This window comes from Nymphaea colorata, chromosome 2, assembly GCF_008831285.2.
Source record: "Nymphaea colorata isolate Beijing-Zhang1983 chromosome 2, ASM883128v2, whole genome shotgun sequence".
Taxonomy (NCBI): domain Eukaryota; kingdom Viridiplantae; phylum Streptophyta; class Magnoliopsida; order Nymphaeales; family Nymphaeaceae; genus Nymphaea; species Nymphaea colorata.
The window spans coordinates 21761689-21785475 of record NC_045139.1 but is presented as its reverse complement, the minus strand read 5'-3'; the positions used below and the strand labels follow the sequence as shown (position 1 = coordinate 21785475).

Here is a 23787-nt window from a genome sequence, read left to right as displayed (position 1 = left end):
CATCCCATGTGTAATGCTACTTGAACTTTATTGTGATGCTTTGATGGTCTATAACTCTTTGTGGACTTGGAGCGCTTATAGTTTGTTTTGGGAGGATAAAGATGGACCATTGATCAATTTGTTCTTCTTTTGTTTCAAATTTGGATTGAGAATTGTATTTTAGGTACTTTCTATCTCCTTGTCAAGTGATTTGCATGGCTGTAGAGGGAAACCTTAATTGTTGTTGTAGCACTTTTCTTCAAGTTGGCAATGAAAATTAAACTCCACTTAGCTTTTAGCTTCATGCTGAAGCAAAAGGCTATCAGGAGGGAGATGAATTGGCTGAATTGGAAGCTCCCTCATAGACAAATTTTTATTTTCTTTTCTCATTGAATTTGTTTATGTTCAATTAGCTATATATGCTTAATAGTTCAAATGGTTTTAGAGAAGTTATTTAGATTGCACTACTTCATAAATTCCTTTACATTTACTTTTCAACAAGTCTCTTGTAGGCATTACTTTGAAACAATACCATTTGTTTTTCTTGTTTGTAAAAGTATATCCTTTTGGGGGTTTCTTAAATTGGTACCCTAGTAAGCTAGTTTTAGGTTCATCCAAGTGAAAAATGACCTACGAATGTTGAGCTCACATCTAATGATCACTATATCATTGAACATCTTGTATGAACTGGTATTTCACAACTTTAGGTTTTGGTAATAGCCAAAAGTTTGTAGACCATTGGCCAAAAAACTACCTAACAATTTGAATGTACTGCTAACGATGAATCTCTCAATTTGTTGTAAATGTTAAAATGTTAAAAGCCAAATCATGGTACTTGTGAAATTTCATTGAATGTTGAAATGATCTTTGTAGTAATTTAATAATGCAAGTTTACCAATAACTATATTACATGTATATTGTACAGTGCTAGAAACATTCTAGCTTCATTTTGACAGCTTGTTTGTTATGGTTTTGGCCATTTGGTTGTTTCTTTTGCTTATGCAAGCTCTAAAAACTTCAATTTGGGGTTGCCTTTGTTTCTCACCACATCTTAGAGTCTGCGGGGTTAATTAGGCATATGTTTGATTGCCACTAACACCAATGTTCAAAGAAAGTTTTCACATGATGCAATAGAAAATATTCCAAGTAATGTTTGTCTTGATGCTAATTTTTGTCAAAGATTTTTTTGCCCTATACCTTCCAAGTAACATTACCCTTGGTTTTCATATTTTCTTTTAATGAACCACACAAATAAGTATACGTCACGTGGAAGATGACTATATGGAGATCAAACGTAGCATACTCAAAGGGGCTCAAACATGTTTGACATCTCTCACATCTCTATGGAATCCCCAATGGAAACTCTGGATTTTCAAGTCAGTGTTTTGGATATGTTCATTAGTTGTTTTGTAGCATGATGCCACTAAGATATGGGGCCTCATAGTGGAATTTGTCTACATACATGTTGTAGGGAGACCCTTTGAAATGCCCTGAGATTTGCCCAAAATTTTAACCTTGTAGGTGGCGACATCCAAGAATCCCATTATTCTGCAATATGCATAATTTTCATAGCAAATGGTAGTAAATATGGTAGATTTGCTTAAGGTCATGATGATTCATGCATCTCAAGGCATGATTTTGTATTCTTAATTAGGCAATTTACTTTCTTAAATATATGCATCAAGCTTTTCTTACTATTTTACCTAAAATCTAGTCCAGAAAATTTATGTAGGATTTTATTTCAAGTAAGATATTCTCACTGTGCTATATATTCATTATGTTATGTCATTATTTCAACTATACTAGACTAATTTCATGCTTCATACATGTAATCTAATTGTTTCTTTAACTTTTTATTTTCATGACATGCAAAAACTAAAAGATGATGTTTCATCCTAGTTACAATGAACTAGAAAAAGATGAGGCACATACAACACATGGGCACCTTGTCATCTACATTTTAGCAGTTATAGTGAGCTAGATGGCCAATTGCTGGGAGTTGGCATGGTAGCTTGTATTGGTAGTAGGACTACTCTTACTGTCTAGGTTATGGACCTTTGTGAACATTTTTATATCGATGTATGCGAACTTGTGGCCCTCAATAGTTTGTATTTGATTCATTATGGGTATAATTGATAGTATTTATTTGAACCTTTGAACATCTAACATTGATAATGTTTTTTTTTAAGTTATGAAATTCATTTTGATATTTTGGTGTTCTATGTATTATCTTGCTTTAACAGGATCAAGTTAAGTTATTGAACATGTTGATTTTGATTTAACAGCTTTTGTTATGAATTTTTAATAAGACTGATATAACATACTCTTGCCATCAAACATAAAAATGAGGAATGAGTTTAGTTTTGTGGGCTGTAACTTTGTATGACATCTCTACACTCTAAAAACAATAAACAAAACAAGCAAAACCAACAAACATAATGTTCAAGTTATCAAACATCAAACATAACAGATATAACAGATTGTACATGATGCAAACACTGGACAGAACATACAAAAATGGACAAAATATAAATCAAAGGTTGGACACAACAGACAAGATGGACAAGACAAAAAACAATAAAAACAAATGCCAAACAGAATGAACATGATGTTTTGTTCTTAAAACCACCAAACAATAGACAGAGAACATCAATGATAGGACCGATAAGACAGGGATGTGGTAGACAGGACCTTGTGTCTGTTTTGTCCAAAGGAACAGTTATCAGACAAGTGATACTGGATTAAAGATTGAATTGAGACTCCAAATCAAACAAATTAGATCACATATCAAAGAACTAAGTTCTTCTATCCAAAGGTGAGAGACCATGCATCGCTTGTCAAACCCTATCAGAAAACTCCAAGGGCTGTTGAACTAAATTTTCTAAAGACAGTTCATATGTAGGGGGCCATCCACCTGAACTAGGACCAAACCCATCCCGTTTAGGCATGTCCTTTCGTATTTGGTCAGAGTAACTGTTTTGACAACTTTGAGATATATGAGGCTTTATTGAATCATTTTTAATGTCTCAACATCCATATTAACATCTTCATCTACATTCATCTCTCTATCCATATTTATCTCTCAATCAAGATTGAAGATCCAGACCAAACATGTGTTACTGAAAGAAGGATCGGATTTGTAATCTAAATCAAGATGTGATATGAACATTCAGATTTATAATACATTGTGGATCATAGTTCTTGGGTTTGCATTGAAGATTTACATCTAGGGATTGATTAGAGATAAAGGGGCAATTCAAGTTAAATTGAACTCAGTCTAGGTCGATCTGAGAATGATAACCTTGCTCCAAGCTTGGTCTGAGCTAACTCCAATCTGCTGACCTAAATTTGAGTTAGACCTTTCATAAGTGGCAGTCAAACCTATCTAGAGACATGGTCCAACTTTGTTGGAACTGAAACCAGGTAATGTAAGTCATGGAAGGTAGGTTAAGTTAAATGAGATATGACAAACTTACTATAAGCTTGATAAAGGTTACATGTGCGGAATTGAGCCGGAAATACACTATTTCTAAGGAAACAGGCTCTGTCGAGTCTTATTGAGCTGGATTGAGTTGACATGAATTGAGCTAGACAGCAGTGAGCTAAAAATAATGCTTCCTCTACATAAGGTGCATACAAAATATTCCTATTTGAAGTTGAATCGTTGTTAATGGTAAAATGACATAAGACATCGACCTATTGGTTTGGCAATCTACAGGCTCTGGGGTGACTTAAGTGCAGGGGGAGACACGAAAGGATAGGTTAAAACCATTTTCGAGTAAAGAGCTAAGATTGGTCCGAATATTTGAATAACGTTAGGTGATTCAAAACGATAAGAAAATGATTCATAAACCGTTTAGAAAACAACTTGAAATAGGGGTAGACGGCCGAGGGATGGACAGGTTTGAAGTGTTTAAAGGACGCCGAATTCCACTTCTAAATGCAGGTGTGAGCTAGAACCCAAAGTACTTCTTATTTTTCATATTGATATTTCTAAGCAATTTTCCTCAGTACCCCTTACCCAGGATTTTTTGACTCTGACCCTACATACAGCTCACAGTTATGTGCAGCCACAAATGTTCTTTCTTTAACGTTTTGCTAAACTCGCAATCGTGGTACTCGTCAATAATAGCCATGTCTTCTGGATTTTCTGACTTCCACACTGGTTTTAGAGTATTCTTCTTCGTCTTAACCATCTTAAGATGTTTCGTCGTCTCCTTTACTCTCCTTGCCAACAAGATCGCGAATATACAAACTACAAAATCAACGTTGTGCACGAGCATACAAAAAGAAAATCTACGAAAATGTCTTCATTTTACCAGCCAAAAAGCTCTTACTCACTGAGCTGGACAGAAACTCATTTGCATCATTTGGCTGCTTACGGTCTGGTTTCCTCGTTTGCTCGGACGGGAATGCAAACAAACCCAACGTTGTGGAGGTTTGAAGGGGTCATGTCAAGGTTAGAATCGCCCAATCATCGTAAGACTTAAAGCGGTGGCAGGGGCAGGTTAGACTGGAGGCAGAGTTGTCGTTGAGGAGGTTTGGGTCCGAAAGGCTGGAATCGCCCTGGAAATTTGTTGATGAAGGGTTCTGCTTGGGTCCCATCTCTGGGATGGGACCCACACAATGAGGACGTGGAGTCCATAGGTGATGTGGCCTTCGGGAAGTTACCTTGGCATTGAATCCCGCTTGGCGTTTACGAGCCTAACACGCAACACGGCCTTTTGACTTGCTGTCTGTCCATGGACGAGGAGGGGAGGGGTGTCTTCAAAAGCAAATCCCGAAGAAGAAGGGGGTCATTCGGAGACGGTGCAGAGATAAAGCGGTCGAGTGGGTTCGAGAAGCGGGGCTGTTCGGGTTGGCGCTCTGCAGTTGGCATCATCACGCGAAAGTTCGTTGCCAGAGACGTGGGTTGAGGGAAGGAAGAAAGAGTGTGTAAAGGAAGCAGATCGGCCGGCGGACGGACGGTCGGACGGCTGGGGGTTTGAGAACGAATCACAACGCGGGTAAGCGGCGTAGTTTCCTTTCTTATGTTTTCTCCTTCCCTTGTCAACCCTTCGTCATCCTTATGCCTTCACTTCACCTGTCTGTTCGTCAGTTGCCCCTTCGCGCAATCTTACAAGAAGAGGGAAAGAGTAAAGGAGCCTATGGCCCTTAATCCACAGTTATTTGGCGACGGCCGCCCAGTGCCTTTCACTAACGAGATGTTCGTCTTGTCACGCGACGGTGTGGAGTTTGAGATCGATAAGATCCCCTCGTAAGTTATTTCCCTATTTTCTTTAATATGTTTCCGTGTGTGCTATTTCGGGTTCCTCTGATGATTTTATGGCAGACTAGCCTTTGTCATCAAACACTTGTTAAAGATAATGCATTCTTTCTGTTTCTGGTCTCTTGTAAACTTTTTCCATCCAGCTGATGAATGATAAAGTAGATAATACGATGCACTAGACATGCGTCATGCGTCATCTAGACGGAGCATGTTATTTTCATAGAGTCCTTCAAAAGTACAGAACAAAAAGTACTCATCCATTCAGCATTTTTCATTGGACAAGTATATATTCCAACTAGCATGATTCTTATAAAAGAGGAAGTGTTTTATGAAATTCTGGCATCTATTATGATGCTGATGATTGGGAGTACTTTCTCAATTTCATTCATTTCTAAGTTCCATAATTACCAAGAAAACTCGCGTCCCTGTTCCTAAGTTCCACAGTTTTTTAGACGTCCTGCTTCTGTTATGCACAGTGCTTCTATCATTCATTCTCTTTGCTTTGTAGTCACTATTGTTCAAGACTAGGCTTTGTACAGGACAAGCCTTAATGGAAGTCCGAAGGTTGCAGAGTCTGTAAATTTGGTCTTGTAATTCTAAACAAACTCTAATCCGACAAATATGTTCATTCCAGAAACTTTTCATGAATTGTGTGTACAAATTTTATAGGCTAACATGCTTTCGTTTAGTCATGTAAGGCCTTGGAAATGCAAATACATGCATGCCTGTTCTTTTTTTTTGCAGGAACCATCATTTGATCTTGTCTTTTTGTTTTAATTCTGCTAGTGCTAGGGAAGGTAAAGTAAAGGCAAGGGGGACCATTTTCTTGTCAAATGTAAGGATCGTGTTTGTAACAAGTCAACAAGTTGGCAACTTTATGGCTTTTGACATGCCTCTGGTATGTTATCTTCCAACTCCTATTAATCATGTGGGGAAAAATTCCTTTTAACAGAATCATGGTCTTTTAGAAATTAAACCAGTTTTGCATTTTTTGGCTACCTCTATTTTGTTGGCCATCTTAATTTTGATGATTTTTAGTTTCATGCAGTACAGGTATCACACAGGATCTTGATTACTTTGTAATTTGTAAATACTATGCACAAGCACATGCAATCGTACACATGCGATTACACATTCATTCACGTAGGACCTACCTTTTGACTTCTGGTATTCATTATACATTGTGAAATAAGGATGTAATGATTACAGGAGCTGCCAAAAAAAACGTTAGAAATGTAGGCCTGAAGTCTAAGCAAGATTATGTTTGGTTATCCTGTCAAATCCTTGAGAATCCAATCTAATGCAAGGTAACCCACTTGCATGTGTAATTAGAAGACAAGCTGGAGTTCTTCATAAAGTATTCCTTTTTGGTCAAGGCAAATGAGCCCACTAACAGTAGTCATGCTTCTGTGCGTTCAGCATGTTACATAATTCAATCAATCTACAACTATGTTATCAAACATTTGTGCGTAGGCCCCAGGCAGTGTTGTACATATCGTACGATACGGAGCCGTACCGTACGATACGTATCATTTAGGAAATACGATACGATAGCCCCCCTGTATCGTAAATGAGGGTGTATTGTACTTGTATCGTATGATACATACGGTATAGGCCTCCGTATCGTACGATACGGTGCGATACACCTCCGTATCGTACGATACAGGCTGATTTCAAAAAAGAGGGGCCTGAACCCCCATTTTTTGAGTTTTCTTCATAAAAACCCGCACCTTCTTTATTTCTAACCTAGAGATTGTGCTGCCTTGGAGGAGAGTCATCGATTTCCACCATGAAATAATCGATTTCACCATGAAATCATTGATTAAACCATGGATTTGTGCGTGGGTGGCTTATTCATGTTGGGAGGAAAGGGGTTTTTTTAAATCATAAAGATGAAGATGAAGAAGAAGATGGAGATGAGGATGAGAATGAATGTGATGAAGATTATGAATGAGAGTCGAGAGTGCTTTCATTTTATATGTTAATACATTGAACATTTTCACAATTTCATTATCATCTTGTGAAGTAATATATAACATTTCAAACTTGCTTTTGATGTGGTATCTCATAGACTTATGGACCTTATGACTTATGAATCTATGGTTATAAAATCATGATATACGTTATGTAATTGTTGATTTGTTGTGCTTTCTAGATTGATATTGTTATGAATTTTGATGTTTACGAATGATGAACCGTAACTTTATAGCAATAATAAGTCTGTCATTCTCTAAACATGTTTTTTATGAAGAACATATTATTCTTGATTTTTACTATTTTTTATGAATTTTTCGATTTTTTTTCTTATTTTTTCTGATTTATTTAATAAAAAATGATACGGTTACGATATGTTACGATATTTTACGATACGGCATATCTTAAAGCTAGACTGATACGGCTTACGATATACTTTTTACTACATTGGCCCCAGGGTTTCGCCCAGTTGGCTAGGCTGCCCATTCTTAGGTGACCTGCCATATGAAAATGGCTATATGCCTAAGCACCCATGGATGTGTTTTTGTTTCTTCTTTTTCTTGTATATATATATATATAGACACACGTACATACACATATGCACACACCTATGTGTGTGTCTGTGTATTTCCTGATCAACCTAACCATTTATCTTGTTTATCAAAGTTCTAATAAAGGGCCCAAGCAATGTATTAAGGCAATGTTTAATGTTTATACTTAATGCGTAAGGCATGATTAGGTTGAAATTTTTATGTCGTTTCTTTATTTCTAATTTGATGAGTAATTTTGATTTTTGGGTTTTACAATTTAAAATTAGAGATTCACTTCGTGAGATAGGGTGGATTGAATGAATGCAACCAAAATCTAATCCTGTTTCATCTACGTTGTAAACTAAGTTTTGCACACAAACCTAGCTGAAGCATTCCCTTTGTCATCCTTTTTTTTTTTCCATTGTGTAAGGGACTGAGGTGGGCTAGATATGATCTATTGCCATGTCCAGAAACAGAAAGGTCTTGATCCCTATAAAAGGATTGCCCTTTTGAAGTAAAAAAGTTAGAAGGGTTAAGTTTTTCTGACACAAGCTGACTCGAGAAATTGGAAAACAGAACCGAGTGAAAGGAAGAGGCTTCCAGTTCCAGCCTTTTTTCAGTAGGAATATAAAAGGATAGAAGATTTTAGATGTAAGAAGAATAAGAATAAGAGAAGAAGATCCCAGATTTCAAAAGCACAGCTGTATTTTGATGCATCAACCTTGTGTGAGGTGTTGAACCCCTTTTTTGCTTTTCTCCCCCTATTTCTTCTGACGGCTTAAGACAATATCAGGGCTCATGATGCCCTTTACATTTGATGAAATCAGTCACAAGAAAACATTGAAAAGGAAAACCCCAAGGGAACATAGAGTAATAAAAAGTAAATCACCTCCGATTAAGTAATAATTTCAGTTGGCCTAGAAACTTTCAGATTTATTTCAATATCAAATGTAGTGTCCAGGTTTGTACTTGCAGACCTGACATCAGTGCTAAAATCTGCAAATTGGAACAAAGAAGTGCAAAATGAAAAATTGCAAATCAGGAATAGATTTTCAGAGAGGATGAAGTAGAACGAAAATTATTTCAGATCTGACTTTACAAAAAGGAAAAGAAAAATCAGACATGTTTAGTACGAGGGTCATCAGTGCTCATACTGTGACAGATTTTTGAGGGATGAACAGAGAAGGAAACAGGTTTAAAAAGAGAGAGAGAATCTTTGAGGAAGAGGTTTGAGAATGGAAGAAACAGTTTGACTGAAATTTTAATTGCAGATTTACTTGGACATACCTTTTCAAAATCTGGAGCCTGCTAACCTGGCTCTTATACCATGAAAAACTTGCTGTTGCTGCAGCTTCACTAGGCAGAGTAGATGAAGAAGAAAGGGTACAGAAGAGGACACTGCAACAGATCTCATCAGTCTCAGATAGAACTTGCCTAATTTTCAGTAAAATATATAAGGGTAACAATATATATATATATATACATATATATATATACACCAAATGAAAATTCCCTCTAAAATACATTTTTTACAAATGAGGACATGTGGATCTGCATGCAGTTAGATCCAACTCCAACACAACTAAACCAATGATCTTTCCAGTGTTTGATAGTCCATCCTTATCATACAATCATGAATTAGGTTCCTGGAAACTGAATGCCAACCTTTCCTGCGGCTGACCAGCACCGCCAATGATGTCAGTGCCCAATACTTTGCTAATGTGAGCCTTGATTTCTTTCAATTGTTTCAGTAGCCTTGTCAAGTTTGTAAGAGCTGGGCAACTTGTATTTGGTTTTTATAAGTTGAACCACTGTTGGTAATTGGTTATTTACTCTGTTACACGGGAGCAGTACCAGCTCCGTACTGGTACGATACCCGTACGGGTACCAGTACACACTTGGGTGTGGCTTGGGTACTTGTTTGACCTTATCGGGTATGGGCAACGTACCCAGTTACGTATTTGGCATTTTTTGGACTCGGTCAAAGCTATGTTACATAGGTATGGGTACGGGTACAGACCATTTTCAAAAAACTTAGGTGCAGGGTACGGCCGTACACACACACACACATATATATATATATATATAGAATAACATATTCATAAATCATGATCCAAAATTTATAGATACTATCATACTAATAAACAAAGTATGGAAGTAATTAACATACAAAATATATCAGCTTTCTTGATTCTCCTTAGTCGCATCATCAAGATTAAAAGGAACAACAGTTCTTTAAGGTCCATATTAAGAGCATTCAAATCATGTTCTCCTTCAAGTTTCACGTCAATGTCTTCCGGATTAACATACCAATACTTGGATGATCCTGAACTTCAAGTTGCAACAAAATCACAATATAATTTAAGTTAATATTAACTTTAAACAACCAACATAATATACATTAATACATATGTATACATATTAAAGATGAAAAAAAAAAAAAGAAATACTTGTAATCATCTGAAGTATGTGAAAGTAAGCGGTAGGTTGGAGTGGACATAAACTAAAAACTAAATCTTTTGCTCGCTTACTAGTTAGCTTATTTCTTTTGATGTTGTGAATTTGAGAATAAGTGCTCTAGTTTCTTTCACAACATAAAGAGGTTGCAGGTTGAGATAATAACTTCAACGCAAGTTGTTGGAGATTTGGTGTCGATGCCCCAAAACATAACCACCAATTAACATGATTTTCTTCATCTCTTGCCATTTCAGCTTGTAATGAATCACTTCTTCCACCAGAGAAGCTCGCAAACTCATTATTTATTGTCTTCAACCGATGAGAATTGGAAAATAGTCTTCACAAACATATCTCCCTATTGTTTGATATTTCTGGATCTCGATTAGGAGGAACACGACCAGTACCTCCTGCCAACCATGTTTGTTCATAATATTTGGGATTTAAGGAGTGTGTCATACAATGCAAAGGGTTGTTGCTTCTATTCCATCTTCTTACTAAAATTTTATGCACATGATCGAAAAACTCAGAATCATCAAGTGCAGCATTCTTCTTCTCATGTCTAAAAATGATGTTTTGAATTTTTTCAATCATGTTATTCCACATATCATAAACTCTATGAAGCATGGCCCCTTCTTTATCAACTTCTCTCAGCATCTGTCAAATAAGCTCTGTAAACTGCAGAAAATATGTAATCTTATCCAACCATTGTTATCATTCATCATCTAAAATACATTTTTTCATTTCTTGACCCTTCACAATGTCATCATTCCGATAAAACTCCCAATCATTGTCAATCACCATAAGTGTTAATGCATGTTTCACCTGCTTTATTCTTTTCATCATTACAATAATGGATGCAAAATGAGTCTATGCTACCTTCAACAATTTCAAATCAGAATGCTTATTAAATATAGTAAGAGCTTTGTGGTGGTTTACAACAAAATTTCGGATGTTTCTGACATCATGCTCAAGCTCCTCAATCCATGAATAAAATTTAACAGTGTTTGTATCTTCTTTTGATGGGTTGCAAACACTTTTTAAGTGCTAGATTTATACTGTGTGCCATACAAGGAGTCCAAAATATGTGACTATACTTGGGATCACTTGCCAAATTCATCCCTGCTTGTTGGCAAACTAGAGCATTATCAGTAATAATTTGCACAACATTGTCTTCACCTACTTCTTTGATGACTTCTATGAATAGCCCTTTTAAATACTCAACGTCTTTGTACTCCCCAAATGCATCAACACATTTCAAAAAGATTGGTCCATTAAGCGAATAAGCAATAAAATTTATCAGTGGTCGTCTTTGTATATCAGTCCATCGTCAGAAACAATGGATACTCCATATTGTGTCCATGAAAATTTCTTTTTCTCTAATAATTTTTTGATGTTTGCATTCTCTTATGCAATAATTATTGTTCTCAACTTCTCTGAACTTGAGGTTACATAACCAACCAAACTGCTATTAGCCAAATCTGTAACAACATCTTTCCAATAAAGAGTTCTGACTACATTAAAAGGAAGTGAACTTGCAAAAAAGAACCTTCTGATCCTTCTATCCATCTCTACCCTTCCCATATTTTTGAATGCTTTGTGCTAATGTTTTGGTAGGTCCAATCGCCCATGTTTTTTTTGTCTTTTCTTTGAAGCATCTTCACCTTATTGCATAAAGAGGAATAGATAGTTCACTTGACTTGGTTGAATATTTTTTTGTCTCAGCTGCATCTTGTTCTTTTTTCAATACCTTCATCGATTCTTTGCTAATTTTTTCACATGGATTAATTCCATGGCCTTTGATATGCAATAAATGTGCCTTGTGACGTGTATAAGAGCCAGTAAAATGATTATTACAGAAATTGCAAGAAAAAAATTATATTCCTACCCCCACCACTAGCTTTTCCTAGTTTTTTGACATAGCACCAAAGAGGCTGAGATGAATCCATTTCTACTGCAGCAGCGGTATTAACACTACTACAGTCTACTGCTTCTTGCCATATTTCCACTTCCACTTATAGGTATCGTTCCTTTTCCTTTATCAGCCATTACAACTTATATTTGAAAAGCAAAAAACTATAACCTATGTCACATAGGTACGGGTACGGGTGCGGGTATGGAACATTTTCAAAAAATTTGGGTGCGGGGGTACGGCCGTACACACGTGGATATATATATATATATATATAATTCAAACAATTCATAAATTATGATCCAAAACACAGTATGAAAATGAAAAGTTGTGAGGAATACAAGAAATGTTTAGAGTGAAAAGGGTAATAGGAAAAGAGAGGGGGATTTTTAATTTATAACTAAAAAACGTGGGCAGATTGAGCAATTCCCACTCAAAACTGGAAACAATTCCAAGACCCGGAAGACCTAGGTCTGATCCAGACCCGAAATCTTGTTTTATTTCAGGAACTGGCCAGATCAATTGAAGTGGCGGGTGGGAAACAAAAAATTTGATGAAATGAGGTGGGAAACAAAAAATTTGATGAAATGAAAAGGAGCGCCATTTCCTTCGTACGGGCCCTCGCTCGATCTACGAGCATTCAAAAGGAGGCCATCTCTCTCCTTTCCTCCACTCTTCTCCCCTTCTTCTTGCTCTTGGTAGAGTCACCCGACCGCCATAGCCATGTCCAGCGACCAAGAAAACCGAGTACCAGTCACGTGGGCAAGGGCCAAAAGAACCGCTGACTCCTCTGCTACCACCGTTCCTCCGCAGAAGACACGCGCCGCGTTGGCCGAGCTCATCAACCTCATCGACACCTCTTCTAGCGCCCCTGCTCGATCTAGAAAGAAGTCGACCAAGGCCTTCGCTGGAGTTGATCTTGGTGCCTAATCTCGGCAGAAGAAGGGCGTTGTCTTGGGCGAGCTACCTGAACTTGCCCATTCATTGTCTAGTGTGGCAGGCCGAACCAGGAGGAAGGCAAGGAAGTCGGGCACTCGAGAAGGGGTTAGGGTTTTTGACTGTTCAAAAATGGACAACTTTGGACTCGGTCAAAGCTGACCGAGTCCAAAAATGGACAAAAATAATCCGGGTACGTTGACCGTACCCGGTGCTTCGTTGACCATATTTTTGCCATACCTAGACCCATACCGGTACCCATACCGGTACCGTACCAGTACCGTGCAGGTACTCCTCATAAAAAGAAGTACCTGTGTGACATAGACTATAACCAATAACTAAAAATATATATCAACAATTCAAGCACGTAAAAAAAAAAGAGATGATCTACCAGAAAACCGTGCAAGCACACATGGAAGAAAAACACAAAAAACAAATGATCTACCAAACAAATGGAAATCATATTTGCATATAGAATGTTGTAGAAATTTCATTATTGAAAAGATTTAAACAAAGAAACGAACCCTTGAAAGAAACAAAGAAACAAACCCTTCGGAAATAAGCAAAACCATCACAAAACAAATGAGAGAAAACAAAAAATAACTACGACGCTCTAAAACTCTTCAGACAAGTACATAGGCACATATGAGAAAACGAAAGAACAAAAAATGAAGAAAAGAACTCGATCTTCACAAAACAACGAAAGATCCTTTAGATGAAACCAATTACTGCATTCGAAAACCCTAAAAACCAAGCAAGATCAAAAGAAAGAGCTCGTTGAAGAGGAAGAAGCAGAAACATCGAGGTGAATCACCACTAGCCGCTTGCCATTCGCCTCCCGTCGTCGGTGACGAAGTGATAAAGCAAAACCGTCGATGAAAAACTTAATGGTTATGATATTTTTAATGTGAAAAATGTAAACCGCGTTAAAATGTAAACTACATTAAAAACCTAAATCGAACATTTTTGGACTTGGTCAACTTTGACCGAGTCCAAAAATGGTCGGATTCGACCTCAGGTACGTCAACGGCATACCCCGGCCACACCCATGGCCGCACCCTTACCCGTACCGGTATTGCGGTACCCGTGTTAGATAGGGTCAAAGTTGACTGAGTCCAAAACTGTCTTTAAATTAGGTTTTTTTTTTTTTCCTTTTCAACACAACGCAAACCCTCGACTTTTGTCAAGGGTATTACCCACAGCAGTAGCGCATGTGGAGTTCTCCAGCGACGTTGGCTGCTCTGTCGATTCGTTTCAGCAGTTTTCAGGGAGAGGCAATGTCTCCGGCTAATGCGACGTAGCTGTTGTTGTTCAACGACTTCTCCAGAGACTGTTTTGGCCATTTTTGTTAAAGCTTCATATTTATGCTTCTTTTTTTTTCCAGCAGTCTCTTATTGTCCAGCAGTCTATCCGTTTACTTCGAGCGCAGGTTTAGAATCACCTGCCCTTCTTCTATGACCTACATCAACTATTTTTCTTTTTCTTCTTCGAAAAACATATTGTCCGCCCTTTCTCTTTTACATTTATATGCAACAATTTTTTTTAGATAATTGTGCGTCTTGCATGCTCCTATAACCTGTTCCATTTCGGCATTTAAGACTTAGATTCCAGTTCCACAATGCTGAGTTGTGGTTCGTATTTGACTTTCTAAGGGGCTGCTTAGTTGTTTGATAGATGATTTTCCTCATTCCATTGCAACTTTGCAATATATGCAGAAGATTACTTTGAGATTGATATGTATTTTTGTCCATATGCTTAAAGTTTTTCATAGGTTTCTTAAACACACTGCCCTTGGTATATATCTTCTGTATTCACTGTGTTGTTGACTGTTTATGTTGATATATGTTTTCTGTGTTGTTTGCTTGTCATAGATACTTTTATGTTGTTTACTTGTTTATCATTTCTTAGTAAGTTAACATGCACCCAAGTTTTTTGAAAATAGTCTGCACCCGTACCTGCACTGGTACTCATACCGGCACCTGCACCCGTACCTATGTGACATTTGTTATTTAAGGCTAGATCAGCCACCATCTGGCTGTCATGGCCCTATAACTTTTGATCCAGGAACCCATATGGCTTCAGTCAGTTTTCGTGTCTATATGGCCCAATAGCACCAGTCATGCAATCTCTTTTTAGCTTATCGGTTCTTTTTGTTTCCCCCTTTGAGATCATGAACATAGAGAAGGTTACATATGGGTGAAGCTGGCCACCAGAAACCATGTGGATTGAAGTGAGCTTCCTGAGCAAAAAGTAATGCATAGTCCAAAACTGAAATCAGGCATCTAAATGCTATTTTCTTTCAACCAGATGCATGCCTAGAGTTGCCAGCGACAAGATATGTTGTGTAAAACCAACGACGTACTTTCCAGAACTAATAGTGAGCAATTTCACATTGATATCAAAATCTAACATTTGTTCCGGTTGGTTGCTTTACTATTGAGCAAATATTCCTAAATTAATGATGAAAAAAATGCAAGATATAGTACAGCAAGTTGTGGGAAGACCCAGGTAACAGTAGTTGAGGTAAGAGTCCTACTTCCTGTGTTTATGGAACAAAGCCGTTGCCTCTTTTCAATCAATATCAAATATAAGTATACGGTTGACATACTTGTTGGAGAGTCTGCTAAATGACTCTTAAGGATTCCATTGTGTTTAATTAATTTGCACAGAAGTCAAAACTTTACAAAGGTGGTGATGAAACCAACTCATTTCTGCCCGCGTCCCTTGTGCAAGCAAGGCTGCAGAACGCCTTGAGCATGTATCATGTGCACTGGAATAGTTTTTGATTTGATTGATTTAGTGATCTCATCTACCTTTCTGATCTTTGCGGACTGTATACTGCATTAGTCAGAAGGATGCCTAGATGCACATATAGGTGTGCCTGGGCATTGGGTGGCCCCCTTTCCGAGTGGGCTGTTGTATCTAGGTAGCCACCTGGGCACCTCCTAGACTTAAATTGGCACTAAATGAAAAAAGAATGTTTTAAGAAAGTGTTTTTTCCTTACTTTTCCTCTTGTTCTAGTTTTCCTTTCTCCCCCCTTATTTTTTTCCGTCTTCCCTTTTTTGCTTCTTTCTCCATTTTTTTTTATTTTGGTTTCCTTTCCTTATGTCTTCTGTCTCTTATATGCATATTTTATGTCTTGACTATCCAGTACTAGTTATTGTGCTCCATCCACAGTTATTCTTCCTTTGCTCCAATGGTTGTACAAGCATAAGCTATGCTGCCAAAAGTGCTTGGTGCAGCCTAGGAAGTAAATTGAGCCTAACCCTGTGTGGAACTAGGCACATTAATTATTTCCTTTAAAAAAGGGAAATTGCTAAAATGCAATATTAATTGTTAAAATTAACAACAAAGTTGAACTTTGTCAAAAGAAAACACATGCTTATTAATCAGTGCAACAAAACAGTCAAATATTTGTGATGGCACTAACACATTAAGCATTTCATAACATGATGATAAACAAAATTAGAAGTTCGAAAGATCATATTTAATAAAGGTCTGCAATTAAAGTCTAGAACTCGTGTAACATAGAAAGCAAATGCATGATTTTAACACAATAAGCTCTGATGCTATAGACCATGTAAAATCTTATAATTTCCTAGATACCAACTCTTAATTCAAATTTTTAAAACCTAAAAGTCCAAGGCTTTGTTTGGATGAAGGGAAAGAGAGGGAAAGGAAGGGAAGGGAATGGGGAGGGAAAGGAGAAGAAAGGAAAGGGAATGATAATCCATTCCTTTCCCTTCCAATCTCTCTATTTTCGGAGAGATTGGAATTAGATTAAAAACTTATTTCCTTCCCCTCCCTTTCCTCTCCCTTGTATCCAAACACTGTTATTAGTTCTCTCTTCCTTTCCCTCCATATTAATTAGTCACAGGAAAGACCTTTCTTTCCATTCCTTTCCCTCCCTCTCTCTCCATCCAAACAGGTTGTAAACAAAAACCTAAAAGTACTATTCTAAATGAAGAAAAACGATGGAACATAGACCCTCAACATGATCATATCCATGTTTACATTGCTTTTCATAAAATTGTCTTCTAGTGTAATTATAATCAACAAAAAATAAAAATAAAAAGATGAACATATGATGAAAAATAGTTTAAAATTTGAATTGACATACAAACGTGATGTATAATGTATATTAATTACAACTGGAACTATAATTATAAATTTATGCAAAATCACTCTCTTGGCCTTTGGCTTGATGTCGTCTAATGTCAGCCTTCACAGACACTTAAGTCACATGGGTACTGGTGTACATGTTTGGGTATGGGTACAACGATGCAGGTACAGACATGGCAATCTTAGAAAACATGAGTCCGGGGTCACGGGAGAGTGTATATATATATATATATACACACACACACACACACATATACACACACACACAGAGAGAGAGAGAGAGAGAGAGCAAAGCTTTGTGAAACTTATAATTTTGTTGTATTAGTTAGTTAGTGTTAAAGATCGTCAAAAATATCGCTCTCAAGAGAAATCTTGGTGAAGATTTTCTTGGGTTTTTTTTCGGAAAAGTTTTGTTTTCTAGTAGATCTTGGGAAAATCTCGACAAGTTTTAAAAAATTTTAAAAACAATAAAAATCATAAAATGTTTAAAAAATTCAAAAACTAGAAAATATTAAATCTCGTGATAAATTCATGAGAATTTCATTTTTTGGAGAGATTTTCAAAATGTTGCTATTTTTTTCTCCTTTTTTGTTTTATTGTATTTTCTCATAAATATCGCTAGATTTGCAGAAATCTCGCGATATCTGTGACACTGGTTTTAAATATTTAAGTTTTTTTGTGTAATCTGAATAATTTTTTTCTAATATTAATAAACTTAAGTCTTAATGGACTTAAGAAAAATTTAAAAAGCTAAAAAGAAGAGAAAGAAAGAGGCGCCACAAGGTATGCTTCCTCTCTCTCTCTCTCTCTCTCTCTCTTTGTACGCTCCCTCTCTCTCTCTCTTCTCCCTCCCTCCCGCCCTCCCTTCTTGAAAACCATCCATCCATTTTTTTTAACCAAAAAAATGTGTGTCAAGGATATATCTCCTCCTCGTACCAGTGTACTTACATGGGTATGGGGAAATGTCCCCCCTACCCAATGCCCATGTGACTTAGACAACCACTTGTGTCTACCAGTGGCATCCTTCTTTTATGCCTTCTCGGCAATTGTGGGCTTTGAGCTCTCGATAGTGTCAACCACCCTCATGCAATATCTCTGTAAGCTTCAGCCACACATTTGGCAACCGATCGTTCGTCTCAGCCCTCAAGTCCCCTGCAGCTACATGCTGCCATCTTGACTTGCTCAGGCCCTCAACCGTCGGTAGCCGCTTCTCTTGGCAAGTGACCTCCTTTTTCACTATACCTCGCCAATGTCGGGCTGCCTAATCCTTGGCAGAGTGCCCTGTAGGCTCTTTGACCTGCGCATCATCTCCTATGCCTGCCTACAATCCTTTGCCTTCGCCAAACGTGCTGTTGTTTTCGGGAAGCTGAATCTCTATTAGGCCGTCATGATGCTGGTAGCCTCTCACATTTTTAAGGGACATCCATCAGCAAGCCTAGGCAGTAAGATGCCCTAGGCATTTTGAAATGGGATGCTGCCTAAGAATATAATCAGCCAAGGCTAGGGGCCTAGTGGAGCTCAAATGTAAGATAAGGTACATCTTTAGCTAGATGGTCAATGAAACGGATTGTGCATTCTCTGCCAACTCAACATGTAACAGGAAGCATCCGGGTGCTGTTTTAACAAAATAGTCAATAAAAAGGAGAGTTATCCTTTGCCTGCTCAATAGGTGGACAGAAAATGCCTGGTGCTCTTCAATGAAACAGGGAGGTACCCCTCTGCCTACTCAACAGGTGACAGGAAAAGAAAATTGTGGTTGGGACTTGGTTCACTTGTGGAGACAAATTTGCTTTGTAGCTTGACATGGAATCCTATAAAAAACTGTGGACTTGTTTAGGCCAACAAGTCTAATTGTTGCTGAATTTTTTAAGCTTAAAATTGTAAAATTTTTCTTGAAGATCTATGTTTAGTATGATGTGGTAGTGTAGGTCAGGTCACCTGCGTGAGCCACATACTACCTGGATGGTTACTGGAATCAGTATACCGACAAGCCTGGAGGGGACATGAGTGGTCCCTGATGCATGTTGCATGCTATACTAGATACCTTGATTTCATTTTTAATATAGCATGATCTTTTTGGTGCCTGTCAAGGTGCAAGCTCCTTCAATCTTATTAGCAGTTACATGGTTCAGCTGAACTAAAAATGGAGAATTGAGCAGCACAGCCTGGCTAATGACTTGTTAAGCATATATTATCCAGACCAATATTTTTAATTCTTTTGCCTTCTGAATGTGAGATTTTGGTTCTTTTTCCTTTTCAGCTCAATCTTATTAGCAATTACATGTTACAGCTGAACTGAAAATGGAAAATTGAGCATTTCATCTTGGCTAATGACTTGTTAAGCATATACAGACCAATATTGTGACTATTTTGCCTTCTGAATGTGATATTTTGGTTCTTTTTCCTTTTCAGCTTTATGTTCATAATGAGAAATTCAATCAGCCGATATTCTTCTGCAACAATATCTCTGGGCAGGTTGAGCCAGTAAGTCACCTAGCATCTTCGTTCGGGTAACCAATAACTTTCAAAAGCAAGTAAAACATTGAGTGTGTTGGCCCATTTATTGTGCATCTTTTTTTTTTCAAATTTATGTATTCATCCAGGATTACTTTCATTTGGTTGGATTTTGATGTGATTCATAAATTTCCAGCTTTTTGGTTGATTAAAGGTAAATAGATTTGATGGAAGATCAAAATCCTGGGGATTGCAATACGAGTGAGGCAAAGAATTGGGTTTGATCAGCATAGGAAATCTATCTTCCATTTTAACCTTTTAAAATCTTCTTTATCTCATTCAGTACAATTTTTTCTTCCTCCATCCAGTGTCATAATTCATATATCACTCTTTATCTCAAAAGGCTTGTGTTTTTAGGTAGTGCCAGAGGGTGAGCACCAGGCCCTTTACTCTACCCACTCATTCAAGATACTATTTAAAGAAGGTGGTTGCGGAACATTTGTGCCCCTCTTTTTCAATCTGATCTCATCTGTGAGACAGTATAACCAGCACTTTGCAAATGCGACCTCTCATAATATGCAGCATGTAGATCCTTTACAAGCTTCTCAGACTCCAGTTGATGAAATGATGAGACATGCGTAAGTGGATTAATGACCTGTGTTTTGTTCCTTCTGGCTGTTTATTAATATTTATTTGAGATGGCAAATTTTTGTGCTGTTGCAAATTTTTCTTACACTTGAAATTTACCTTAAAAAGGAGGTTGTAGCGATCTATGTTTTTCTTTTCACTTACTAATTATCTTTCATCCTTCCACACAATCCCAGAATTTTTCGAGCACCATAACTAGTGACAATGTCATCAGTATTTCATTTGCCATCGCTATTACTTGCTTTCAGTATGACCAGGCAGCATCATCCTTCCCAAAGCTCCTTGTCACCATTTAAACCATTCTCACCTTGACTTGATGACCAGGATCATCAACCCCACTTGTGTACTACTAGGAGTATACTCCTCCTATCATTGTACTGAAAATAATTATTTTGATATTAATGAATTCCAATGGGGGTTTCATCCTCAGAGATCCAATATGCTATGTTTTTTTTGCTCTAGCGATTTTGTTGGTTTTTCAGTAGTGAATGGATGGACGCCTATCCTCCAACAGGCTTACATGAAACCTTCTGAAGGCTTTTATTAGGTTTTAGGAGTAGGGGGTGGGTTGATGGTGGTGGAATGCTCTCTCTCTCTCTCTCTCTCTCTCTCTCTCTCTCTCCTTCCACCTTATTTTATGTCTTTCATAGTTTCATGTTATGTGTCTTGTCTTCCACTCTTAAGACCTTCCATCACCAAGTCTATTTCTATTTTTTCAGTGCTTTATTACCATTGCCCGTTCTACACAGTGATCATTGATGAAACTGCCCTCATGACTACTATTGTTTATCAACATCATTTCCTTTATGCAACCGTTATCACCATCAGTATTTGTATCATTACTGAAAAGAGCATAGTCACAAAAAACATGTTTTTTTCCAAAAAAAAAAAGTGATAAATTAAATTGCTGTTTAAAACTTAAAAAAACGATTTTTAAAAAAACGTTAAAAACGAAAACAAATACATTTTAAATGCGTTTTTAATGTGTTTTTTTCACATTTATTTCACCTTTTTCATATTTTTTATATTTTTATCTTTTTAATGCCAAACAGTTTTTTTCATTTTCTATTTTTTATTTGTTGCAAATCTACTTATCTTTTGATGTTTGTGTTATTAGTTTATCACTTATTTTATTTTTTTCCTATTTTTAGTTTTTTTATTTTAAAATTTTACCGTATTTTTCTCTCTTTTTTCAAGCTCGTCGTATTATACTCGAAAAAAACCTCACCGTTTAAAACTTCGAAACGTTATTTGTGACTATGCTGAAAACATCTTCAACGTATGATAATTCATTTGTTTAAAACTTTGAAACGTTATTTGTGACTATGTTGAAAACATCTTCACCGTCTGATCATTCATTTCATCTGCATTGCCACATGAGGCTGCTATTATCCCTCTTTAATTCCACCAGTTTCACTGTTTATCCTACTATTACCAACCTTTTTTTTTTCCAACCTTTTCCTCTTTAATTTTCCATGGATCCTGGTTTCAGTAGTTGGAAGGGTGCACCTCCTAGTTTACTGCATAAACAAATGGTAGAGGGCCTTTTGACTTCTTGAGTTTGTAATTCTTGTATCTTTATTACAGGTATATTGATCCAAACGATCCAACTAGGATTTTCTTGCAGCAGTCAACGCAAGAATCGCAACTGAGGCGCCGTTCATATCATTCACCGCATCTGGAAAGTACAATTTGATGTCCATATCATTTGGTTGTAATACCTGCCCTCATTTAATTTCATGTCTGTCAAACAGGTCGCACCTTTTGCTGTCAATAAAGATAGATGATGGACTGACATGGACACTGGGGTTTTAACACTTGTTTGTTGCCTACCATCGTGTAGCCAGTTTTAAAGATGCATGATGTTATTTAGAAGAAAGGATGCGCTGTGTTGTTTCACTCTTTCTGGGTTTCTATAGAGGACATGCGATTTACTAGATTTTATAATATGTGAAAGCCATAACTACCTTATTTTATGGATGCTGACCACTTTAAGAAGCAAACCCCTTTTTTTCTGTTTCCCTTTTTTTCGTGGAAGGATGGGATGTGGGGGCTTGCCTGGGATGTGGGTCATTAAGTGGTCTGGGCCCTGACGCATTCCTTTCTGAGAGCTTTACATACTATTTTCCCTCGTCCTCACAACACCATCAGTATTTAGCCAGCGTTATGCTAAAAGTCCAAAGCACCCCTGTTTGCTGAGTGCATTTTGAAAAAAAATTTAGAAGTCTGTCCAAAAGTTTTAAGGTAGGGACTATTCTATCCATACATGCTCAAGTTTGGCGCATTTGACAGCACACTTGAACATTTGCTAGGTGATCAAATTGAATCTGAAAGTCTATTTAAATTGAATCTGATGGGTACTAGTCAAATTGTCGTGCCCATGAACTGTACAATCTCAAGCTTGGTTTAGTCCATGGGTGCGCTTTGTTCAGGCTCTTATATGCCTGCCGGGTCATTATGGGTCAACCCAACCCTACACATCGGCCAACCCACTTATCTCCAGTTCGGCTAAAATAAAAGTAAAGATGACTTGGATTATAAAGGCTGCCGAAAGTTGGTGAACATATAACTTGAGCTGAGACGTTTTGAGAAAATCCAAGAACGACCTCCAAGTCCAAATTTGTTGAACGTTTTTCTGGAGGTAAGAGAAGGTTGAACAGAGAGTATCAAACTCAATGATTTGCATGTCCAAATTTATGAATCCTTTCTTGAGAGGCAAGTAAAGGTTAGACAGATCTCTTCCAGTTTATGCCAAAAAAGATCGCCTCCCCAACTTTGTTCTGGGATGTTGGTATATGATCTGTACTTACAAAAGGGTATAGTGTGGAGTTTTTTCTTGCCGGCTTTGTGACGCAGGGCCTTGTCGTAAATAAGTCTGGCACTTATTTATCTCAGTACCTTTAGATATATCTGGATTTTGTATTTTAGAGTTTGCATCTTGTGTTATGAGTTACATCAAAGTATATTTGAGTCTTGCTTGTTTAAATTCATGTTTTTTATGAATTTTCGAGCAACTTGAAGGATTGACCAATGAAGTTTAGGTTTCTCTGTCCCTTGTATAAGAGTCTTCCTTGTTGGTAGTGCAGTAGTAGTAGCTTATTATTATTTTTTTTAACGATTCGCCTACACGAGTTGCATCAAGTTGGTACAAGAGTCCGCTTAAGCCACTCAACAATAAAAATGTCTCACAGTTTGCACTGTGTGGAACGAACACATAAAAGTGCATGCTACGAGCATTGCCTCTATGTTTGTGAGATGCAGACAAAGATGCACAGCCTGAGCAAGAAACTTGAAGGAGAATACGAAACGCTAATAGAGTAGTAGACAAAAAAAAAACCAACTAAACTCATTGGTAGAATATTAGACACACCAAAAACACGAGATTTCATCAGATTCAGTTCTACCTCTGGTCCGTCGAAATCCCTTATTTAGGAGCAACAGTTGCCTGAGTTACGGAAGGTTTGGGTGACCAGGGCAAACATGAGAATCTGACCATTGCTGGGGGAAC

General features: G+C 37.4%; 1 protein-coding gene across 1 annotated transcript; it reads left to right on the top strand.

Moving 5' to 3' along the window:
- The first annotated feature begins 4724 nt into the window (after positions 1-4724).
- On the top strand, positions 4725-22255 carry LOC116247664 (uncharacterized). The gene is made up of 6 exons (XM_031619903.2): positions 4725-4985; positions 5078-5236; positions 6035-6146; positions 19590-19661; positions 20049-20269; positions 21867-22255. The coding sequence occupies exons 2-6, from the start codon at positions 5127-5129 to the stop codon at positions 21973-21975; spliced, it is 624 nt and encodes a 207-aa protein (XP_031475763.1). The 5' UTR covers positions 4725-4985; positions 5078-5126; the 3' UTR covers positions 21976-22255.
- Positions 22256-23787: the final 1532 nt, after the last annotated feature.